The 24,539-nt window shown below is 36.1% G+C and overlaps 1 protein-coding gene across 1 annotated transcript in view; it reads left to right on the top strand.

Moving 5' to 3' along the window:
- The window catches only part of LOC115219975 (sulfide:quinone oxidoreductase, mitochondrial), a 33,482-nt gene extending 9,676 nt beyond the window's left edge, over positions 1 to 23,806 (top strand). The window contains exons 7-10 of the mRNA XM_036509812.1: positions 5,487 to 5,670; positions 12,263 to 12,333; positions 16,664 to 16,842; positions 23,585 to 23,806. Of these exons, the coding sequence (XP_036365705.1) occupies positions 5,487 to 5,670; positions 12,263 to 12,333; positions 16,664 to 16,842; positions 23,585 to 23,642 (492 nt within the window). The 3' untranslated portion in view covers positions 23,643 to 23,806. The remainder of the gene's footprint in view (positions 1 to 5,486; positions 5,671 to 12,262; positions 12,334 to 16,663; positions 16,843 to 23,584) is intronic.
- The last annotated feature ends 733 nt before the right edge of the window (positions 23,807 to 24,539 follow it).

Consider the following 24,539-nt stretch of genomic DNA (forward strand, 5'->3'; position numbering starts at 1 on the left):
TGTATAGGAGTGTATAGGAGTGGTCCCTACATGGTTGTTGGCATTAATAGAAATAATTTCAAATTTTGACTCAAGACTAGCAGTTTTAGGGGAGGGGGTTAACTGATTGCAGCAACCCCATTAATAAACTGGTACATATTTTATCAACCCTGAAAGGACAAAAGGCAAAATCGACCAAGGTAGAATTTGAACTCAGAATGTCATGAGTTAGAAGAAATACCATTCAATGTTTTTTTTATCCAGTGTGTTAATGATTCTGCCAGCTTGCTGCCTTTAGTAACTGGTAGAAATAATAGCTAAATTTCCCTTAAATCCCACCCAGCCAGTTTTTCTTTTTTTTTTTTTTGAAAAGGAAGGACATATTGGATAATGTAGTCCTGGATGCAATATTATTATGTAAGGTGGCAAGCTGGCAGAATCATTAGCATGTTAGGTGAAATGATTAGTGGCATTTCCTCCATCTTTACATTCTGGGTTCAAATTCTGCTGAGGTCAACTCCGCCTTTCATCCTTTCAGGGTCGATAAAATAAGCACCAGTTGAAAGCTGTGGTCAAATTAATTGACTTAGCCCTATCCCCAAACCTGCTAGCTTTGTGCCAAAATTTGAAACCAATATTGCCTGGATAAGACAGGATGGTCCTGATTGGAATGTCTTTCATCCAGCCATGGGCTCCTGAGTTGGAGTCAATAACAAATGCAGAGAGAATTAAAAATATCTTTTGGCTGTCAAATGGACACTCATGTCTAATAGACATATTCTAATATGACTTAATTCCCCCCCCCTCTTCCACTTCACCTCCAAAGGGGCCAAACCTGAACTGGTTAGAAGTGACAAAGATTCAGGATTGTTAAATAAAGTAAACTAACAGGTGCAGGCATAGCTGTGTGGTAAGAAGCTTGCTTTCCAACCTCATGCTTCTAGGTTCAATCCCACTTCATGGCATGGGCAGATATCTTCTACTATAGCCTCAAGCTGACCAAATCCTTGTGAGTGGGTTTGGTAGATAGAAACTGTAAGAAGCCTGTCATGTATATATATATATATATAAATTAGGGTACCAGAATACCACTTGCTAGAAATAGGAGTTAACACACCAAAGCCACAAATTTCTCACTATTTAGAAATATGCATGGGCATTCAAATATTCAAATGAACAAACATGTACAGTATAATGAAATGAAAATTTTGAAAAATAGATGAATACAGCAAGCTTGGTTGACAATCCTAATGTACAAGTGAAATCAATTTAGTCAAGATATCTGTTCTTGATTTGTGATTTATACAAGGTAAGGCCTATTTTTATTATATCTGTTACATTCACCATGCGTGTTTCTTAATAGTGAGAAATTTGTGGCTTTGTCATGTTAACTCCTATTTCTAGCAAGTGGTATTCTGATTAATTTATTTGTATATTTTTACCTATATAGGTTAAATTTACTGACCACTTTATTATTATTGTTATTTTTAATAATGGTAATTATACTTTATTAAATTTTATATATATATAAATACTAGGAGTGCTGAAAAGTTCCTGGCTTTGAGTAAAAGTAAATACAAGAGAATTAGTTAATTATTATTTTATTCAACATATTCTCTTCTCAGATTCACACACTTATTGCAGTAGTAGTTCTTCAGTTTTTCTAAACCCTGTAAAAGAACTCAGAAGGTTGGGCTTCCAACCAGGTCTTTCATGATACCCTTAAAGCCAGGAACTTTTTATTACATCCTTGTATATATCTATATGTGCACGTCTTTGTGTCTGTGTTTGTCCCCCACTACCACTTGATAACCAGTGTTGGTGTGTTTACATCCCCATAACTTAGCAGTTTGGCCAAAGAGATTAATAGAATAAGTACCAGTTTAAAAAAAAAGTACTGGGATTGATTCATTTGACTAAGAATTCATCAAGATGGTGCCCCAGCATGGCCACAGTCTAAATGACAGAGACAGGTAAAAAGGTACAAAATAAAAGAAACTCTCTGAATGTTTATGATTTTAATTATCAGAGATTGTTGAAACTATGGGCTTGATAAACAATATATCAGATCATTAAGAATGAAATGTTTGATTTTGAACTGAAAGTTTATTTTACTTCATCTTGACAAAAAGCAATGCAGTTAATCAAAGTATGCACCTAAATTATAAACACGATCTTGCTATTTTATCGGTAGCTTATTTATGCTGGCAGCGAAGAATTCTGGAAAGCAAAAGGTGATGAAATCATGAAAGGCTGTTTTTTGATATTTTCTTCAGATCTGAAGTTTTTTCCTTGCAATAAGTTGTCTAATGCATGGAAAACCTGATAGTCAGTTGGTGCAAGGTCTGGTGAATATGGTGAATGACAGAGTACTTCCAAGTCCAGTTCCTGTAACTTGAGTAGCGTTCTTTGTGCAACATGTGGTCAAGCATTGTCTTGCAAGAGAATTGGCCTGTCTCTGTTGACCAATCTCAGTTGTTTAATTGTAAGTTCACTCATCTTTTCACCTAATTGGTTGATGTATACATCTGCTGTAATTGACTTATCAGATCTCATGAAGCTTTAGTGGATGACACCAGTGCTGGATCATCAAACAAACTCCTTTTACTTTTTTTGGTGAATATTGTTTTTTGCATTGTGTTTTGGCACTATGTCTCTTTCTAACTACTGAGCAGAACGCTTGCTATTTTTGCAAAGAATGCATTTTTCATCACATGTAACAATACAATGCAAAAATGGTTCACTTTTATGCCATGACTGCAAAGAACAAGTTTCAAGATGATGTATCATTTGATGCTTGTTCAGTTCATGTGGTACCCACATGTCCAGCTACTTTACTTTGCTAATTTGTTTCAGATGGTCCAACACTGTTGGAATCGAAACATCAAACCTTGCTGCTAACTTATGTGTAGTTTGAGATATATCTGCTTCCACTAGTTTCCATCCCATCATTATCCACCTTGGTCTCAGGTCTACCATGGGGTTGATTTTCAAGAGTAAAGTCACCAGACCGGAACTTCTCAGATCATCGATGTACAGTGTGCTCATTTGCCACATCTTCACCTAACACCTCATTGATGTTTTGAGCTGTCTGAGATACATTGGTTCCATGACAGAACTCATATTCATAGACAATGTGAATTTTTTTATCTATCCATGAGTTCACAAAAATTGATTTACAAGAGAAAGCTCACAGACACCATGAATTACATTTCAAAAAATGATGAGGTAACTTTGCAAAGTTTTAAAATAAAGAATTGTTGGGATAAAAACATTAGAGTTAATGACTATCAAACTTGGTGCATAAAAAATTGGACATTTCATTCTTAATGACCTGATATATTAATGATCTGTGATTGATTAAATAAATATCATCAATAGATGCAGGCATAGCTGTGTGATAAGAAGCTTGCTTGCCAATCACATGGTTCGGGGTTCAGTCTCACTGCATGACATCTTGGGCAAGTGTGTTCTACTATGGCCTTGAGCCGACCAAATCCTTGTGAATGAACTTGGTAGAGGAAACTGAAAGAAGTCCATTGTGTGTGTGTGTGTGTGTGTATATATGCATATATTTTCGTGTGTCTTTGTGTTGTGTTTGTCCCCTGCCACCACTTGACAACTGGTCATCCCCATAACGTAGCAGTTTGGTATAAGAGACCGATAGAATAAGCAGCAGGTTTAAGAAAGTAAGTACTGATGTCAGTTCATTTGGCTGATATTCTTCAAGGCCGTGTCCCATGATGGCAGCAGTCTATTAACTGAAACAAGTAAAACATATGCGATAAAATATATTGGTCCCAAATTTTAACACAAGGCCAGTACTTTCGAGGGAGAGTTAAGTTGATTACATTGACCCCAGTGCTCAACTGGCATTCATTTCATTGACCCTGAAATGCAAAGTTGACCTTGGTGGAATTTGAACTTAGAATGTGAAGTCAAACGAAATGTTGCTAAGCATTTTGCTCAGCATGCTAATGACTCTGCCAGGTTGCCACCTTAATTATCAGCAATATACTGGTTTCACATTTTGTCACAAGGCCAGCAATTTCAGGGGTGAGGGCTAGTTGATTAAATTGATCCCACTGTTCAACTGGTACTTATTTTATTGACCCCAGGAGGATGAAAGGCAAAATCAACTTAGGCAGAAGTTGTACTCAGAATGTAAAGATGGATGAAATGCCACTAGGCATTTTGCCTGGCATGCTGATGATTTTATACCTTAAATCATCATCATCATCGTTTAACGTCCGCTTTCCATGCTAGCATGGGTTGAACGATTTGACTGAAGACTGGCAAACCAGATGGCTGCACCAGGCTCCAATCTTGATCTGCAGTGTTTCTACAGCTGGATGCCCTTCCTAACGCCAACCACTCCAAGAGTGTAGTGGGTGCTCTTACGTGCCACCGGCACGAGGGCTAGTCTGGCAGTACTGGCAACGGCCATGCTGAAATGGTGTTTTTTACATGCCACCTGCATAGGAGCCAGTCCAGCGGCACTGGCAACGACCTCACTTGAATGTTTTTTCATGTGCCAGTAAGGTGATGCTGGTAACGATCATGCTCGAATGGTGCCTCTTATGTGCCACCGGCACAAAAGCCAGTTAGCTGCTCTGGCAACAATCATGCTTGGATGGTGCTCTTAGCACTCCACTAGCACGGATTGATTCCGATTTCAATTTCACTCTGCAATATCAGCAATATATTGAAGTCTCTTCAGCTAACTGACTAATCCTGACCCTCACCATCCCTATAAAAATTGTTTCCTGTTCTCAAAGAAGTAATCTGTTACAAGTCATGAATATAGGGAAGAGAAGAGGATTATGTTATGCTATAACAGCTGCAGTAACCCGTCTTGCCTAGGTTGATGTTTGGAATGTTGCATGGAAGGTGAGATTAACTGTCCTGAAAAATTGTTAGTTTTTTTTTCATTAAAGGAAATCAAGTTGAGATGAAATATTGAAAGTGAGGTTAATTGTGCTGTTGTGTATATATGTATGTATATATGCATGTGTGTGTGTGTGTGTGTGTATGTATGTACGTACACACACACATACACACAATGGACTTCTTTCAGTTTCCTCTACCAAGTTCACTCAAGCATTTGGTTGGCCCAAGGGCATAGTAGAACATGTACGTACGTACGTGTGTGTGTGTCTGTAGGTATCTTTGTGTCTGTCTTTGTCTCTGAGTATGTTCCCTGCTACTGCTTGACAACCGGTGTTGATATTTTTACATCCCCTGTAACTTAGCAGTTTGGCAAAAAAGACTGACAGACTAAGAACAAGGCTTAAAAAAAATAAGTACTGGGGTCAATTCATTTGACTAAAATTTCTTCAAAGTTATTAGTTTTTAATAAAAAAAATGAAGGAAACAACATCATCATCATCATCATCATACGTCCGTTTTCCATGCCAGCATGGGTTGGACGGTTCAATCGGGTTCTGGGAAGCCAGGAGGCTGCACCAGGCTCCAGAAGTTACATTAATGTTTTTATCTTTGCACAGTATGATTTCCTTCATGTCACCCCACCAATGTCGGCTCCCGATGTCATCAGTAAGAGTGTATTGAGTGATGCTGCAGGTTTCCTGAATGTGAATAAAGAGACATTGCAACACGTGAAATACGACAACATCTTTGGCGTTGGAGACTGTACAAATATTCCTACATCAAAGACAGCGGCTGCTGCTGGTGAGTCATTTTGACAGCTTCTTCTGATTCCAAGCAATGTACTTTGAAAGAAAAAACAAGGCTTCATCATTTTCATCATCATAGCTGTCACCACCATTATTGCCATTGCCACCATCATCACCTCACCACCATCATCGCCATCAGCACCATTATTGCCACCATTATTGCCATTACCACCATCATCACCATCAGTTTTACATCCACTTTTTCCATGTTGGCAGGGGTTGGATGAGATTTATTGAGACAGTATTCTAAGGCCAGATGCCCATGATGTGGCCAACTCTAATTGTTTTTCCAAGTAGTTTTTTCATAGCACTGGTCTTCATGCGATGAAACCACTGAGGTAGATGGGATGTAAACAATGTCAGTGTTAAATGTTGTTACTGTGAAGAAGCATGAAGATATTAACATGCATACACACACACACATGCACACACACATGCATGTACACATGTACATATTCACACACTCACATATATACATGACAGTTACCATCAGGTATTGTCTACCAGATTCACTAACAAGGCATTAGTTGCCCTGTGGCTATTGTAGATGTCACTTGCCCAATGTGCCATGCACTGGGATGGAACCCAAAACCCTGTGGTTGTGAACGATATAACCACTCACCCATGCATGTCTGCACCTGCAAGCTACGAGGGGCGTTCAATAAATAATGCCCCTGACCGACTTCCCATAGTAGTAGAGCAACAAAACTCGGCACAGGTATTAGTCTTTTTCTACAAAGGAACCACCCAGAGTTACGCATTTCTCCCATTGTTTGATGCAGCTCTGGATACCGTTTTTGTAGAAGACCCCAGCTTGGTCCTCCAACCACGACATAACTTCAGAAATCAAGGCTGCATCATCTGGTAAACGCTTTCCTTTCAAAAACAACTTCATGGGTGGGAAGAGGTGAAAATCAGAGGGTGCAAGATCAGGAGAGTAGGGGGATGGGGGAGAAGTTCATAGCCGCACGCCTGTGCTTTTGATCTGGCGACACGCGAGTTGTGGACCGGAGCGTTGTCCTGCAGGAGGAGGATGCCTTTGCTGATCTTGCCCCGCCTCTTGATTTTGATAGCTTCTCTTAATTTCCTCAAAAGTGAAGCATAATAGGCTCCTGTAATTGTGGTACCCTTTGCCAGAAAATCTGTCATCACTACTCCGTCCTGGTCCCAGAAGACTGTGAGCATGACCTTGCCAGCGGAGGGCTGCACCCTTGCCTTCTTTGGAGGAGGTGAGTCACGGCGCTTCCACTGCATTGACTGGGCTTTGGTCTCTGGATCATAGTGATGGACCCAGGTTTCATCCTGTGTAATCAGTCTTTTGAAATATTTTGACTCATCTTCTTGGCACATCTCCAAATTTATCCTTGAGCATTCGACGCGTTCTTGCTTCTGGAAAGGTGTGAGCAACCTGGGAATCCATCTGGCAGACACCTTTTGCATATGTAAATGGTCATGAATGATAGTTTCCACAGACCTGGTACTTATCTTGACTTCATGGGCTATTTGGCGAATAGTTATGCGTCGATCTTCCAAAATGGCAACCTCAACTTGACGGACAGATGCCTCATCAATGGCAGAAGGGGGGCGACCAGATCTGGGAGCTGTTTCCACAGAGTTCCGACCAAGTTTGAATTCACGATGCCAGCGTTTTACAAGGTCATATGATGGGGCATCATCACCATAAGTTACTTTCATTTCATCAAAAGTTTCCCGTGGTGTGCGTCCTTTCAAATACAAAAACCGGATCACTGCTCGACACTCAACAGGCTCTATTTCACACCTGACTCAGTTCAAACACCTGTAAATCAGAAACCACAATTAGTTCAGAGCTGTAATTTCCCACTTAATCTATAGAGATATAAATAATTGCACATGCAAAACTTCAGCTAGATCAAACAACTGCAATTGGGTCAGGGGCATTACTTATTGAACGCCCCTCGTATACTCCATGCATAGGGTTAATTATTGTATTTATTTCTAAAAGGATGTTTTTATAAGTGAGAAGTGGTAAAATAACCTTGTAGCTTTTAATCCTCTCCCTTTATATTGTGAGTTCAAACCCTTTTTGTCTTTTGTCTTTCTGCAGTCCTTAAAGTAAGTACCAGCCATGTCTTGGGGTTGACATCATTGACAATGTTCCTGTCCCTAAAATATGATTTTTGCCTCCATGGCAGTTGCCCAGTTATATTTTATTCTTTGACTTCTTTCAGTCATTGGACTGTGGCCATGCTGGGGCAAAGCCTTGATAAATTAAAATTTTTCTTAAAGCTTGTATGTATATATATATATATGTGTGTGTGTGTATATATATATATATATATATATATATATATGCACACGCACACATATATATATCTACACACATATATACACATATATATACACATATACATATATATATATATACACACACACACATATATATATATGCCCGGCGTTGCTCGGGTTTGTAAGGGAAATAACTATATAAGCATTTTTAGAGAGTTATACCCAAAAAATAGCAAAATGCATTAAAAATGGAAAAAAAATTATGGTAAATTTTTTTTAAAATCGTTGACTCATCGTAGACATTTTTAGAGAGTTACTTCCCTTATATAATAGCGAAAAAATGCATTAAAATGGAGAAAAATAAAGGTAAATTTTTTTTAAATCGTAGACTCATCGTAGACGCGCGCTAATACCCAGAAGGGCTCGATATGAATCACGACTATAAGATACCCGGTTTTGGTTAAACTGCACTGCAAAATGTGGGAGTAGTTAGGAATCTAAATTGTAGGAGACAGACACACAACTTGACTTTTATATATAAAGATATATATATATATATACACACGTATACATATATATATATATTTATATATATATATATATATACATACACACACACACATATATATATATATATACATATATATATACACATATATATGTATACATATACACACATATTATATATACATACATATATATGCATATATATATACATAAATATATATCCATATATATATATATATATATATACACACACACATATATACATATATATATATATATATATAATATATATATATATATATAATATGCATATATATATGCATATATATAGACATACATATATATACATATATATATATATACATATATATATATATACATTATATATATATATATACACACACACACATATATGTATACATACATATATATATATACATACATGCACACACACATGCAAGCCACTCATTCATCATTTTCATCATCACCACCACCACCATCTTCTTCTTCTTCTTCCTCCACCTTCTCATGCTTGCTGGGGTCATTGGGAAACAAGCTTCTTAACAACACAATCACACCTTCCTGTGTGCATTTTTCTGTTCTCTTCCTTTTACTCCCCCACCCCCTCCCGTTAGGGATTATTAAGTATGGACATAGATTATTTGTTCTTTATACAAATGTAAAGTATTGCCATCATTAAGAACTAACATGTTTCCTGATAGGTTTAGACATGTTGGCTGGTGGTACTTACAATGTTTACTGAGAGATATAAATTACTTTTACTCTCTTGAGGTTTGCAATCAATTATTTTGTTGTAGAAGGTTGTATCAAAAGGTTCCCGGACTAGTTATGTTTAATAAAAAAATGACCTATTCACCTAAGTTTTAACATTATCTCCTTTGAAATAGTCACTTTGCACAGCAATACACTGGTCCCAGCATTTCTGCCACTTTTGGAATCCGGCCTGGAAGTCATTTTCCGTAAGCAAGTAAAGGGCCTTCTGTGATTCATTCTGGGTCACAACAATGGGAATAAAACAGTACCTATTTCTTTACAACCCACAAGGGGCTAAACACAGAGGGGACAAACAAGGACAGACTAACGGATTAAGTCGATTACATCGATTCCAATGCGTAACTGGTACTTAATTTATCGACCCCGAAAGGATGAAAGGCAAAGTCGACCTCGGTGGAATTTGAACTCAGAACGTAACGGCAGATGAAATACGGCTACGCATTTCGCCCGGTGTGCTAACGTTTCTGCCAGCTCCTTCAAACAGTACCTTTGAGGTGAATTTTCATTTTGGGGAAGAGATGGAAGTCCACAAGTGCTAAATCTGGTGAATAGGGCAGGTGCAGAAGTGTTACTATGTTGTTTTCGGTGAGAAACTCACAAATGAGGAGAGCTCAGTGATAGGGTGCATTGTCCTCATGAAGAACCCAATTCTTCGCGCTCCACAGATCTGGTCCCTTTCACTGAATGATTTCCCTCAGACACTTAAAAGCATTGCAATAGAACTCTTGATTGATGGTCTGGCCCTGGAGGACAAATTCTCGATTTCCAGGGATGACACTTGTTTGTTCCTTTTCGTATAGGTTCCCCACCCGGATGGGACGCTGGTCCGTTGCAGGGGAGCTGCAAGATGTAGGAGGAAAGAGTGAGAGAAAGTTGTGGCGAAAGAGTCAGCAGAAGTTCGCCATTACCTTCTGCCAGAGCTGCATGGAGCTTAGGTGTTTCGCTCATAAACACACACATCGCCTGGTCTGAGATTCGAACCCGCGATCCCTCGACCACGAGTCTGCTGCTCTAACCACTAGGCCATGTGCCTCCACATGACACTTGTGGTATATCTTTCAGATCACTCATCTTCCAGAGACATTCTTCTGCTTTTTAAAGTGCCCATGCCTCTCAAAACATTGTGTACGACCCATTGCCTTGTCACCGTAAGCTTGCTGAAGCATGCTCAATATTTCTGTAGCTGATTTCCCAAGTTTAAAACAAAATTTCATGTTGGCTCTTTTTTCCTATCTATGACAAAATCACAGACTACAGCACACATGTGATCACAAAAACACAAATTTCACGACTTGCAAAGTAAACACAGTGATGTCGCTCAACACACTGCCTCATGAAGCTCACTCTTAGCCGTCACTGTGCACGCAACTGTGTGCTGCCATCTGTTGGCATGCTACAAAACCAGTCTGGTAACTTTTTGATACCACTTTGTATTTTGTGGTGGATTTGTAGTCTCAGTAGACTATTGGTCAAACTGCCTTGTGCTATTTAGTTTTAATCCTTTATGTTATGAGTTCAAATCCTGCTTAAGATAACTTTGTTGTTCATCCTTTCAAAGTTGCTGAATAAGTATTGGTCTGTGTAGCATGGTTGATATATTTGACTGGACTGTATTCTTGAAGGCAGTGTCCCAGCATGACCACAGCACAATGGCAGAAACAAGCCAATATGGGAGTATCTGTGTGGTTGCTCACTATGAGAGAAATAGCAATCAAATGTCTCTTGAGCCTTTACATGACCATCTTGAAAAAGAGAGCCACACATTGGATAATGGTAGTCTAAACTGGCACTCTGTCAGGACAGCGAAGGTTCCAGTTGATCCGAGCAATAGAACAGCCTCTCATGAAATTAACATGCAAGTGGCTGAGCACTCCACAGACATGTATACCCTTAAGGTAGTTCTAAGGGAGATTCAGCATGACACAGAGTGTGACAAGGCTGACCCTTTGAAATACAAGTACTACTCATTTTTGTCAGCTGAATGGACTAGAGCAATGTGAAATAAAATGTCTTGCTGAAGGACACAATGTGCCACTGGGAATCGAAATCATGATCTTATGACCATGAGCCTAATACCCTAACCACTAAGCCATGCACCTTCGTTAATATAGTCTAAGATGCATTATGTCTAAGCAAAAGATAGGAGGTTACTGTTGGAACACATTTCATGATATGGGTCTGCTCATTTATGACCAAGCTGAAGTTAAACAAGGAGAATGACATCTTGTTTAATTAATAGATTTCTACCTCTAATTGCTACAGTTAATTTTTAATTATTTTAGCATAGAAATGGCTAAGTGGAAAGATATGAAATTACTGGCTCTTAGCTACAAGTTCATATCTATCGCTTGTGCAAAGGATCATAGCATATGTTTTATACGTCCCAGTTTATTTCGGAAAAAGTTACTTGTCCAGGAGGAGATTTGTCTCTCATCTGCTTGAAGCTTCATAGACAGGAATTAATCATTAAGTATATGAATTAATGAAAGTATTCCCTGTTGAAATTAGTTTTAATCTGAACTGTCTTGCAATGTTCTTTCAAATTATTTCTTAATCATTCATCACTGTTTGTCATCAAATATTTTCATTCATGAATCAGAGTTGGATATCTACCGTGTTTTGTGAAGAATCACTATTTGTCATCTATTAATATTAGTCATCCATCTATCACAGTCATCTACCATTGTTATCATCTATTGCAGTTATCTGTCTCTGTTAGTTACTCATCACTGTTTGTTACCCCCCACTGTTAGTCATCTATCATTATTAGTCATCTATCATTATTAGTCATCCATCTATCACTGTTAGTCATTATAACTATTTATCAATCTATCACTGTTACTCACCTATCATTGTTAGTCATCTATCACTGTCAGTCATCTACCACTGTCGGTCATCTATCACTTTTAATCATTATAACTATTTACCAATCTATCACTGTTACTCACTCATCATTGTTAGTCATCTATCACTGTCAGTCTTCTGTCACTTGTAGTCACGTGATCTTTTGTTTTCAGCCGGTCAGTGTGGTGTTCTGTCTAAAAACTTGATGGCAAAAATGAAAGGAAGCAATGACTTTAAGTCTAAAGTAAGGAATCAAATTAATTTTTTGTTACTTTCTTGTTATATCTTCTCTGTTTTGCTGGAATTTCTTTCATCACTGAACGTTATCATCAATTTACATTGAATTACATCACAGTGAAAAGTGGAAAGCCAATGCTCATGGCCATATGGCCTCCTGGAGTAATAGTTAGGAAGGACGAGGAGCTACATTTAGACTGGAGTTTAGGTCAGAATGCTTACAACTAAATGTTCTCCACCAAAGGCATTCATTTTCAGTCATTGGATCATGGTCATGCTGAGGCACCAGCTTGAAGGGTTTTTGTCAAATGAATTAACCTTGGTACTTGTTCTCTCAGTTTCTTATGCTAAGCTGCTAAGTTATGGTACGGATGCTTTTTACATGGCACTAGGATTCACAAGCCTGCAAAATTAGGAATGCTCAGCTGGAGAGGGATGCAGGGGACATGCCTGTATGAAAGGATGACCATGGTTTTACTTAATTTGACATGTTCTCAAGCAAGGCAAACTGCTAGATATATATATATATATATATACCATCCGAGCATGATTGTTGCCAGAGCGGCTAACTGGCCTCTGTGCTGGTGGCATGTAAAAGGCACCATTCGAGCGTGATCGTTACCAGCATCGCCTTACTGGCACCTGTGCTGGTGGCATGTGTAAAAGATTTGAGTGAGGTTGTTGTCAGCACATAAAAGCACCCTCTGCACTCTAAGTGGTTGGCATTAGGAAGGGCATCCAGCTGTAGAAACTCTGCCAGATCAAGATTGAAGCCTGGTGCAGCCATCTGGTTCACCAGCCCTCAGTCAAATTGTCCAACCCATGCAAGCATGGAAAGCGGACATTAAACGATGATGAAGATGATGATGATGATGTTATAAATATATATATATATACACACAAAGTAAGATAGGGGTTATGGGTGTAACCCACTATGGGATATCATTTATCCAATATACTGTTGGTAAAGTAGCCAAATTCTTAATACATAAATGTTTTTAATTGCAATGCAATTAATTCATTTATTGTATTAAACGGGTGAAGGTAAAGAAATATTTTTACTGTAAATTTAAGATACAAATAAGAAAATGGAGAAACAAATTTGGTTTGTTCATCAACTTACGGATATTATAATGTTGGATTATTTATTCATTTTAAAAATGAGAACAACAAAAGCATACAAAATATTATATAAATCGATAGATAAGATAATAATACAAATACAGATTTTAAAAGTCATTATTTTGTATGCTTTTGATGTTCTCATTTGTAAAATGAATAAATAATCCAACATTATAATATCCGTAAGTTGATGAACAAACTAAATTTGCTTCTCCATTTTCTTATAAAATAATCTCGATATAATTTATGAGTAAAATAATTCACCAAAATTAATTCACGAAGGTGTTATTAATTCTATTATTATCCAATGTAACTATTTAAAAAATGATAATAACAGAATCAATGACACTGGCAATAGCAGGCCAAAATAGCATTAAATAGCCGAGGGATTAAAATTTATGAAAGGACGTACTAAGTATGTCTACCTGCTTGAAATAACAGTCAAAACTCTTATTAGATCGCCAAAAATACACTGATGAAAACTACAGAAATCAAACAAAGACAAAATCAGGTTAAGACAATCTACTAACATGCATTTAAGTATTTGGACTCACATGGACCGGTTTCTGCATTGGTAAAATAAACCTTAGCTTCTTCAGCACGCATTACCATGATTAGAGACTCCCAACCCATGGAATAGTAGCACCTGTCAGGGTCTCAGCAGTGGGTGAACTAGCATGTATACCACCTGATTCAAACCCAGGTGTCTGCTCCAACAGTTATAATTGGTGGAAACTTGGTGGGTTGATATATAAAATTTATATGCACATATATGTGTATATGCACTCATGCACATATATGCATATACATCAGGCGTGGCTGTATGGTAAGAAGCTTGTTCTTCTATCACATGGTTCCAGGTTCAGTCCCACTGTGCCACACCTTGTTCCAACCAAAGCTTTGTAAGTGGATTTGGTAGATGGAAACTGAAAGAAGATCATTGTCTGTATATATATATATATATATATATATATATATATATATATATATATATATATATATACAGGGTGTCCCCACCAAAATTGATATAATTTGAAATGTGAATATCTGAGTAACTATATGTCTAAGGCAAACGAAATTACATAGATTTCATGTTGAACAATAAAAGATTTATATATCAATATTTGAACAAGAAATTCAGAGGGATGTAGATTTTATGCCGTAAATCCTGGAGTATAATCTGTACTTGAGTATAATACGCAGGGGATTTTTTTTAAGAGGCTGTGCTTCTGGAAAACCTGTGGGAAGAGTGGGGGATATAAATCACTCCTTTGACATAGCCCCATAGAAACAAATCACTAGGTGCCAAGTTAGGTTGAACGTGATGGCCATTTCAACAGCACATTGTCATTATCACTGGCATGCTCAATCCAAACTTAGTTTTTACATATTTTACTAAAATCTGAGATCATTTGAGCAAGAATTGGCTATGTTATTAGACTAGGAAATGGTGTCGATTTTTTTGGACACGCACACGCGCAAGCGCACACGTACAGAGAGAGAGAGAGAGGAATTCAAGCAGAAAGTCACTGAGGTGTTGGAGAATGCTATGCAATCCTTCTGTGCGTGTGTGTGTGCATATAAGGTGTCGAATTTATGGGTGTATTAGGCTGACGTTTCTGTGGTGTATGCTTGAGAAGTATGTGTACATGAAACTCCTCTGCAAATGATGACAATTTTCCATAATATTTAGTCCTAGCTATGACTGCAGCAACATGAAATAAAGTACCGAATCTTTTCCTTTTGAACGGCAGTTTTCAACACAATTTCTAGTTAACTAAACACTTTTAAACTTCGTATACTGGTAGAATGTGTCAAAATAAAAAATTTTTTTCTCTTGGCTTTCTTGAGAAAATTGTAATTTGTAAGTTTAACATAGTTTAATTTTTCGAATTTTAACCAATTGATGGCCTCTATTTAGCTAAAATCATTTTAGGGTTAGTGACAGGATGGTGTCTCAGTTTTAGATGCAGCAAATGATTTTAGCTCAATAGAGGCCATCAATTGGTTAAAATTCGAAAAATTAAACTACGTTAAACTTACAAATTACAATTTTCTCAAGAAAGCCAAGAGAAAAAAATGTTTTATTTTGACACATTCTACCAGTATACGAAGTTTAAAAGTGTCTAGTTAACTAGAAATTGTGTTGAAAACTGCCGTTCAAAAGGAAAAGATCCAAAGTACCTTATCCCAAAACACAAATAAAGGAACTGAACTCCTTATCTTACGACCCTGAACCTAATGTGTCACAGTAGTATATATAAAAACAAACTTCTATGTATATGTAACCCTGTTTGTGTTTATGTTGTGTCCATAAGTACCCCGCGTCTTAGCGGCTCAACAGATAAGTATAAATAAAATAAGCAGGGTTGATATACTTTAAAAAATTTCTAAGTAGTGCTCTAGCATGGCCGGTCATAGACCAACGAGTAGCACATATAAAATAGTCCATTTGAATATTTAATGCTCAAAAGCAAATTTTTCCCGTCAAGGGAGATAACTCTATACGTCATTTTCTGAAAGAAACCATAGTTCTGTCCCTTGAAATCTATTCAGCATTGTTAGTTACATCTTCGTAATTGACTAACACTATATTAATTTTCTAAGCGAGGAACATACGTGTAAATTGCAGGGGTAAAAACTAGAAAATTAGGCTTAAAAGCCTTCCTATAAAGTATAGGACATATCTTTATTTCTTTGTAATTTTATATCACTGTATGTATAAGAAGGGTGATTAGGTTAGCAACAGCATCCAACTGTAGAAACTATCTCAAAACACATTGGAGCTCATCACAGCCCTGCAGCTTGCTGGATCCTTGTCAAACCATCCAACCTATGCCAGCATGGAAAACAGGCGTTAAATGATGATGATGATGATGATGTTTTATTATCTTACAAATAGAAGGACATGTTGGACATGTCAGTCTTGGTTGTATGCTACCTGAAAAAAAAAGAAAAAGAGACAGGTTGTGTCACTACTAGAACGTTTTTGATAGAGAACTGCTTGGGTTTAAACATCAACAATATACTAAAGCTCTCCAATAAGTTATAAACATCATCCTTGGTATTTTATATCCATTTTGCTTTGATTCTTGCTCAGACTAGACTGGTATTCTCCAACACAGCCTCTTATTATTTATAAACTGTTTCCATTTGCATGCTTTTAATTTTGTGTGATTCCAACATATTTTGTTTTTGCTTTTTCTGTATTGTAGTATAATGGCTACACTTCCTGCCCACTGGTAACCAGCTCTTCCAAGTGTATCCTAGCAGAGTTTGACTTCACTAATACACCAACAGAGACCTTTCCATTTGACCAAAGTAAAGAAAGAAGATCTATGTTTTTACTAAAGAGTTACGGCTTACCACCTATGTACTGGTTAATGATGACAAAGTAAGTTTGACTGCTTTCCTTTCAATCTCCCTTGCACTTGAATCAGTATTTTATAGTAAACACAAAAGTTTCAGTTAGCCAGAAGAGAGACAGGATTCAACTGTGGTCGTGTATAACATGAAGAAAAGGACTAGGTGGAAACGCCGCTCAGTGTATCCAATAAAAATCACGAGTGCACAAGAGATGTAGCAGGATTATAGAGAGGTTGACAGTGAAGGAGAATTTCATATGTGCAAGAGTAGTTAACAGTTACAAAGGTCATAAAATAAATTCTCTGAAATGTGCTGAAGGCTTCCTAGAAGTAGCTGATAGTTCCTGTTCACTTAGGTCAATGGGTTTCAACCATTTTTTATCTATGGACTCCTTTGATTTCTATTTTACTTGGATAGATCCTTCTAGCCATTTGATGTTGAAAAAATCCTGTTATATTTCTATAAATTATGTATTAACAGGAATTGTATAAAAATAATCATCAAAATATTTCATGTTTTATAGAAGTATAACCAATTTATTGCACATAAATCTTATTTGCTCCCTCCCTCCCACAAGGAGCCTTATGAACCCTAATTGAGAACCACTTATCTGATGATCTAATTACTAATGAAAGACACAGTTTTAAAAGCATTTAGCCACAATATGAATGAATGAGAAAATTTCTGGGTGCTATTATGTCTGCTTGTAACAAAAGGATTCTCTCCCAACCGGAGAGCAGATTGTATGATGGTTGTGTATGATGTATGATGTTGCATGGTAATAAAACATGGACAATGAATGCAGAGGATAGGCTAAGAAAAAAAAATGAAGGAGCTTGCTCTACTGGATACATAATATTAGTGTGCATGAACAATGATGTGTGAAGTAACTGAGAAAAAACACAGGTATACAAAGAATTAATTGTTGTGTGTGAAAGAGGAGACTGCACTGGTATGGACACGTGGTATATATACAGAGAATGATAGATGAGTAAGGAAGTTCCAATGGATCCAAATAGAAGATGAAGATCAAGGAATGTGTAAGAAGAGATACAGCTGATTTCAGGATTGTGAACCTTACAAAGGACATGATAAAAACTTGCAACAGGCGCAGGAGTGGCTGTGTGGTAAGTAGCTTGCTAACCAACCACATGGTTGCGGGTTCAGTCCCACTGCGTGGCATCTTGGGCAAGTGTCTTCTGCTATAGCCCCGGGCTGACCAATGCTTTGTGAGTGGATTTGGTAGACGGAAACTGAAAGAAGCCTGTCGTATATATGTATATATATATATGTGTGTGTGTGTTTGTGTTTGTCCCCCTAGCATTGCTTGACAACCGATGCTGGTGTGTTTACGTCCCCATCACTTAGCGGTTCGGCAAAAGAGACCGATAGAATAAGTACTGGGCTTACAAAGAATAAGTCCCAGGGTCGATTTGCTCAACTAAAGGCGGTGCTCCTGCATGGCCGCAGTCAAATGACTGAAACAAGTAAAAGAGTAAAAAGAAAGAGTAAAAGAGATAGTGAGACTGTGTTGGAGAATACCAGTCTAGTCTGAGCAAGAATCAAAGTAAAATGGATATAAAATACTAAGGATGATGTTTATAACTTATTGGAGAGCTTAGATCTAGAGAGGATATTGATTTTATTGATTTTTGTGGCGGTGTAAATGGATATGTATCTTTTGTGATAGTGTTATTGAATTTAGAAATAGATTTTAGTGTATGGTGTTAAAGGATATGGGCGTTTTTTTATGTAGTTGGAGATATTGTCATTTAGTTTATTGTCAGTCTTGACTGGGCAGATTTATAGCATGTAGGTAAGCAATTATTGTTTTTGTGTAGTCTCAGGTTAACTTTAATTGCACAGATCTATTTATTTGTCTGTCTGCCTCCCTCCCCCCCCTCTCTCTCTCTATATATATATATATATATATATATATATAAATATAGATGCAGGCATGGCTGTGTGGTAAGAAATTCACTTCCGTACTACATTGATCTAGGATCAGTCCCAGTTCCTGGTTTTGTCAATTTTCATGTCTCACCAGTGAAAGTCTTCTTGGGCCAATAGGTGGGGTTAGTGCACAGGTACTTCTTGTACACCAAATCTTAGTAAAATCATTGAATTGGTTGGTTAGCAGAAACCTAAAAATGCACTTGTAACTTACTTTAAAATGTCTCAAATAGATTCAGTAAATGGCAAAAAAAGGCTTGGGAATGTCAGGGGAACAGGTCTGGCTTGGCAGGTGTCCCAGTGTATCACAGGCTGGGCCTGGTCATCATACTGCCACTGTGGTCAAACAATCTTCAAGAAAAACTAAAAATAAACATCCTTTGAATTTTGCCTGTTGGAATGTGCGCACACTTCTTGATGATAATTTCAACAAGAGGCCAGAAAGGCGTACTGCACTTCTTGCATGTGAGCTTAAGAAATATTCCTTTGATATAGTTGCACTCTCTGAAACTTGTCTCTCTCTGGTGAGGGTCAAGTAAATGAACCTACTTATAGATATACTATCTTTCGGAGAGGCCTACCTAAGGGTCAGAGTAGAGAATCTGGTCTTGGGTTTGCTCTCAAAAATACATTAGTATCCTCCATTGCAGAGCTTCAAAGTGGTATATCTGAGTGGATCATGTTATGCCATATTAAACTGACAAAAGGTAGGTTTCTTACTGTTGTCAGTATTTATGCACCAACAATGTTCCATTTTGATGAAACTGTGGGACGGTTTTATGATGATCTAGCACAATTATTGAGGAAAGTACCAATTTCTGACAAGCAGGTCATACTGGGAGATTTCATTGCAAGAGTTGGAAAGGACTATGTTTCATGGCCTGTTTTAGGTTGACATGGGATTGGAAAATGTAATAAAAATGGAGTATCTCTTTTGACGTTTTGTACTGAGAATAATCTGGTTGTCACCAACTCTCTGTTTAAGCAGAAAAATAAATATAAACCATTTGGACGCACCCAAGATCTAAGCACTGGCATCTCATAGATTATATTCTGATCAGAAAACATGATATGAAAGACGTTTCTAGTGCATGGAAAAATAGATTTTTCGATAATGCCTAAAAATCGACAGTCTGGTCCTAAGGTACCCAAAAAGTTAAATGTTGCAGACTTTAAATTATCAAGCAACTCGCAAAGATTCCATGATACTATAGAAAGTATCAATCTTGACCCAAACAATCTATGGGAAGATTTCAGAACAAAAGTATTTCAGGTTGCAAGTTTGTCAGTGGGATTTAAATCACATAAGTCCAGTAACTGGTTCTCAGATAGACGAGCAGAAATTCATGATCTATTTTTAGAAAAACAAAATTTAGGCAATACACTTCTTTCTCAGTCCTTGAACCCCAACTCAAAGGAAGCTTACAGAAAGCTGAAAGGTAAAGTGCAGCCTGCTGTTAGGAAAATTAAACAGGAATGGTGGAATGATAGAGCAAAATGGGCACAAGAAGCATTTGATAGAAATGATGCCTAGGGTGACACTACATCTATTCATAAGCGTTGGGTAGAACATTTTTCTGCACTTTTGAATTGACCATCATCCTCTGACATGAGGACAATAGAAAAAAATTGAACACCTTCCAGTTATAGAAGAGATGGCATTTGAACCAACTCTAAAGGACATTTATTTAGCTGTAAGCTGAATAACAATAAGTCTCCAGGGTCTGATGGAATCTGTGCAGGAGTCTTGAAATATGGGGGTGATAAAATGTTTGAACTCTTAAATATATTAATTTGTCACTGTTGGAGAACTAAGAAAGTGCCTCAAGACTGGATTGATGCCATTTTAGTCTCCTTGTATAAATTGGGGCCAAAGGATCTGTGTGGTAATTTTTGTGGGATTTTGCTTTTGTTTGTGGTTGGAAAGGTACTTGCCCGCATTTTGTTAGAACGCTTAAATACCTTCATAGTTCCAAATATAATGTCTGAGTCTCAGGGTGGTTTTTGTTCCTCCAGGGGCACAGCTGAATGTATCTTTATTATCAGACAATTACAAGAAAAGTGCATTGAACAGAATCTTGCTCTATGCCATTTGCTTTGTTGATTTGAACAAAGTATTCAATACTGTTAATCGAAATGCTCTGTAGTTAATTCTAAGAAAATAGGTTGCCTAGAAAAATTTGTAAACATGATCAGGGCTTTGCATCAAGATATGAAAACTAGAGTTAATTTTGGTGGTAGGTTCTCTGAATATTTTGCTGTGGAAAATGGAGTAAAGCAACCACCCTCTTTGCAATATACTTTGCTGTTGTGTTGGCACATGCTTTTCAAAACTCTGAGGAGGGTATTTACATAAAATATCGAACAACAGGGAATCTTTTTAATCTGACCAAACTGAAATTCAAGAGTTGCAGAAAAGGTGACAGATGTGTGACGAAAGATTTCCAGACAATGGACATAAGATAAAATATGAACTATAAGTAAGTGAAGAACTGATATACAGTGCATGTGTTTATTTGGCAGGTATCTTGCAAAACAAATTTATAAGTGTATGCGTGTGTATTTTTGTGTTTACCTTTGTCTAGATATGATGTGATGATTGTAAATGATCATTATCTTCATACAAGCAAGGTTGTTTGTTTTTAATCTTCCATGAAAATCAAGTCTAGCTATGGGGAAAATACCACCTTGCTTGGAAACCTGAGGGCTGGCTACAGGAAGACCATCCAGTCATAGAAAATCTGCCTTGAAATATTCTGTCTGACTCATGCAAGCATGGAAAAAGGGATGTTAAATAATCATGATGATGATATGTGTGTGTGTGTAAAAATACTTCAAGTGACAGAAGCAGTATTAATACCAAAAGATAAAATTTGTCACCACTTAAAAGTGGCTATATATGTATATCTGTCTGTCTGTCTGTATGTATATAAGGCAATAAAGGAGCCTCTATGTGGTCATTTCCCATGGTAGAAATATTAGTTAAATCTGTCTTTCTAAAATAAGCAAGTACATATACTTATTGGGTAATCTAATTCATTGCCTCGTAAAAAAAGAAAAAAATATGTATGGGCAGGGTTGAAATACTTTTGCTTATGACTGTTTGAACTTGGATGACCTTGGTACAATGACCGTCTTGAATATAAAGTTATGTTTGTGAATGTTTTATATATATATATATATATATATATATATATATATATATAAGTCATCACTTTGTACTGTGTGTCAATGACATGTTCTAATTTTTATGAAAGAAATTGTAACTGTTTAATTGATATTAAAGTATCGTTTTGTCTGAAATCAATTTTTTTTTGTGGCATCAGTAGAAGAACACATGATAATTATATCCATCTGTGACCTTTATAACACCAACTGCACCAAGATCAACCTTGGTTTTATTATAGAAAAATTTCTTATTTTAACTCTTTTGATACCAACCCGGCCAAAACCGCCTCCGGCTCTGTAGTACAAATGTCTTGTTTTCATAAGTATTGAATTAAAATCTTCCACCAAACCTTAGTCACAATTTATGTTCCCAACACTAGTTTAATGATAACTAAGTTCTTTTACTAAATTCTTTGTTATATTTAAAATTAATTGACTGAAACACAAGGCATCTCAAAATAAATACAGTAACGAAAGGGTTAAATTGTTTTATGTTTGAATTAAAACCTTCCATCGTAATTGTATTAAGAAATTTTTGGTTTCATTTATTAAATTATGTTTTAAATCTCATCTTAATGAAAAGTTATTTATATTAAATTGTTTTGCATTTTTGATTAGTTTCAAAATCCACTCTTGTTCACCACTCACTGCTTTCTTCTCTATCCCCCATCTCTATCCATCAGCCCCTCTCCCTGTGAACTTATTCACCTACCTACTTACCCTGCCCAAACCTCTCAGTCACTTCTCTTATATTTACCTTCCTGTAACTTGATGATGTACCTTGATACATCTTTACCATCATCTTCTCACTTTTCCAACTGGGGTAGCTACATAAGACACAATAAGGCACCTATTTCTGTCTCTTGATTATACTTTAAACTCTCGTTACTCGGCAAAAAAGCCACATTGCTCAGTACCACACCCTTCTCAGTTGAGGGGTTTTTGTCTTGCAATTTACCCAGTGATCTTACTGGTGCTAGCACCTGGGCATGGACACATTAAAGCTCCAATGTCTGGAAACTGATTTTGTAGATACCCACAAAATTATCTACCATCTTTCCAACAACAACCTTGAGTACCTTTTTGAATTCCATATGTCCAACACTTGTGGGCATGCTTATAAAATCAAAAATCAACACAGCACCCATGGCATTTGGAAACATTTTTTCACTCTAAGAATTGCTGAAGCATGGAATAAACTACCTGCATCAATTGTTTGCTGTCGAGACACTATCCTTCGAAACTTCCATGCTTCCTGAAATTTGCCAACAGTACACCTGATACCCCACTAATACCATTTTTTTAAAGACTTATTCACTGATCACTTCTTGGGCATATTGTATGTAGTGTTCATGCATTTTTGGTAGCATTTTCTGATGAGCTGTACACCTGAGCATTGTATACAATGAATTATTATTATAAAAAGTATCCAGTACACTTTGTAAAGTGTTGGCATTAGGAATGACATGCAGCTGTAGAAGTTATGCCAAAATAGGTTGCAAGCTCCTGTTAAACAATCCAAATTATGTCAGAATGGAAAGCCCATGTTGAGTAATGGTGATGACATGAAATTTTGTGAGTAATATGTTAGAAATATATCAGATTGATTAAAAGAATTGATTAAAATAATTTTTTAATTTCTCTTTCAGAGGTTTGTGGCATGGTCCTGGAGCATTTCGCAAGATTTTCAACTTTTGGCGTAATTAATCTTTTCTGGAAATCTGGGAATCTCTCTTTTTTGTAGAGATGTTGCGATTTTGTTGTGTGAAACCTTTATCAACCAAGTGATGTAGCTATACAAGTCAAACATATTCACACGTCTATACATATGTATATGTATATATGTTAGTTATATATTAAGATATATATATATATATATATACAAATATACATATATGTATATAAAAATATATACAAATATATATATATATATATATATAGATATATACAAATAATATATATATATATATACAAATATATATATATATAGATATATACAAATATATATATATAGATATATACAATATATATATATATAGATATATACAAATATATTATATATATATATAGATATATACAATATATATATATATATATATATAGATATATACAAATTTATATATATAGGTATATATATATATATATATATATATAGGTATATATTATATATATATATATACAAATTTATATATAGGTATATATATATATATATAGATATATACAAATTTATATATATAGGTATATATATATATATATATAGATATATACAAATTTATATATAGGTATATACAAATTTATATATAGGTATATACAAATTATATATATAGATATATACAAATATATATATATATAATATATATATACAAATTTATATATATAGGTATATACAAATTTATATATATAGGTATATACAAATTTATATATATAGATATATAAAATTTATATATATATATAGATATATATACAAATATATATATACACATACATATATATATATATATATAAATAAATATATATAATATATATATATATACAAATATATATATATACAAATATATATATACAAATATATATATATACAAATATATATACAAATATATATAT

Source organism: Octopus sinensis, linkage group LG15, assembly GCF_006345805.1.
Source record: "Octopus sinensis linkage group LG15, ASM634580v1, whole genome shotgun sequence".
Classification (NCBI taxonomy): domain Eukaryota; kingdom Metazoa; phylum Mollusca; class Cephalopoda; order Octopoda; family Octopodidae; genus Octopus; species Octopus sinensis.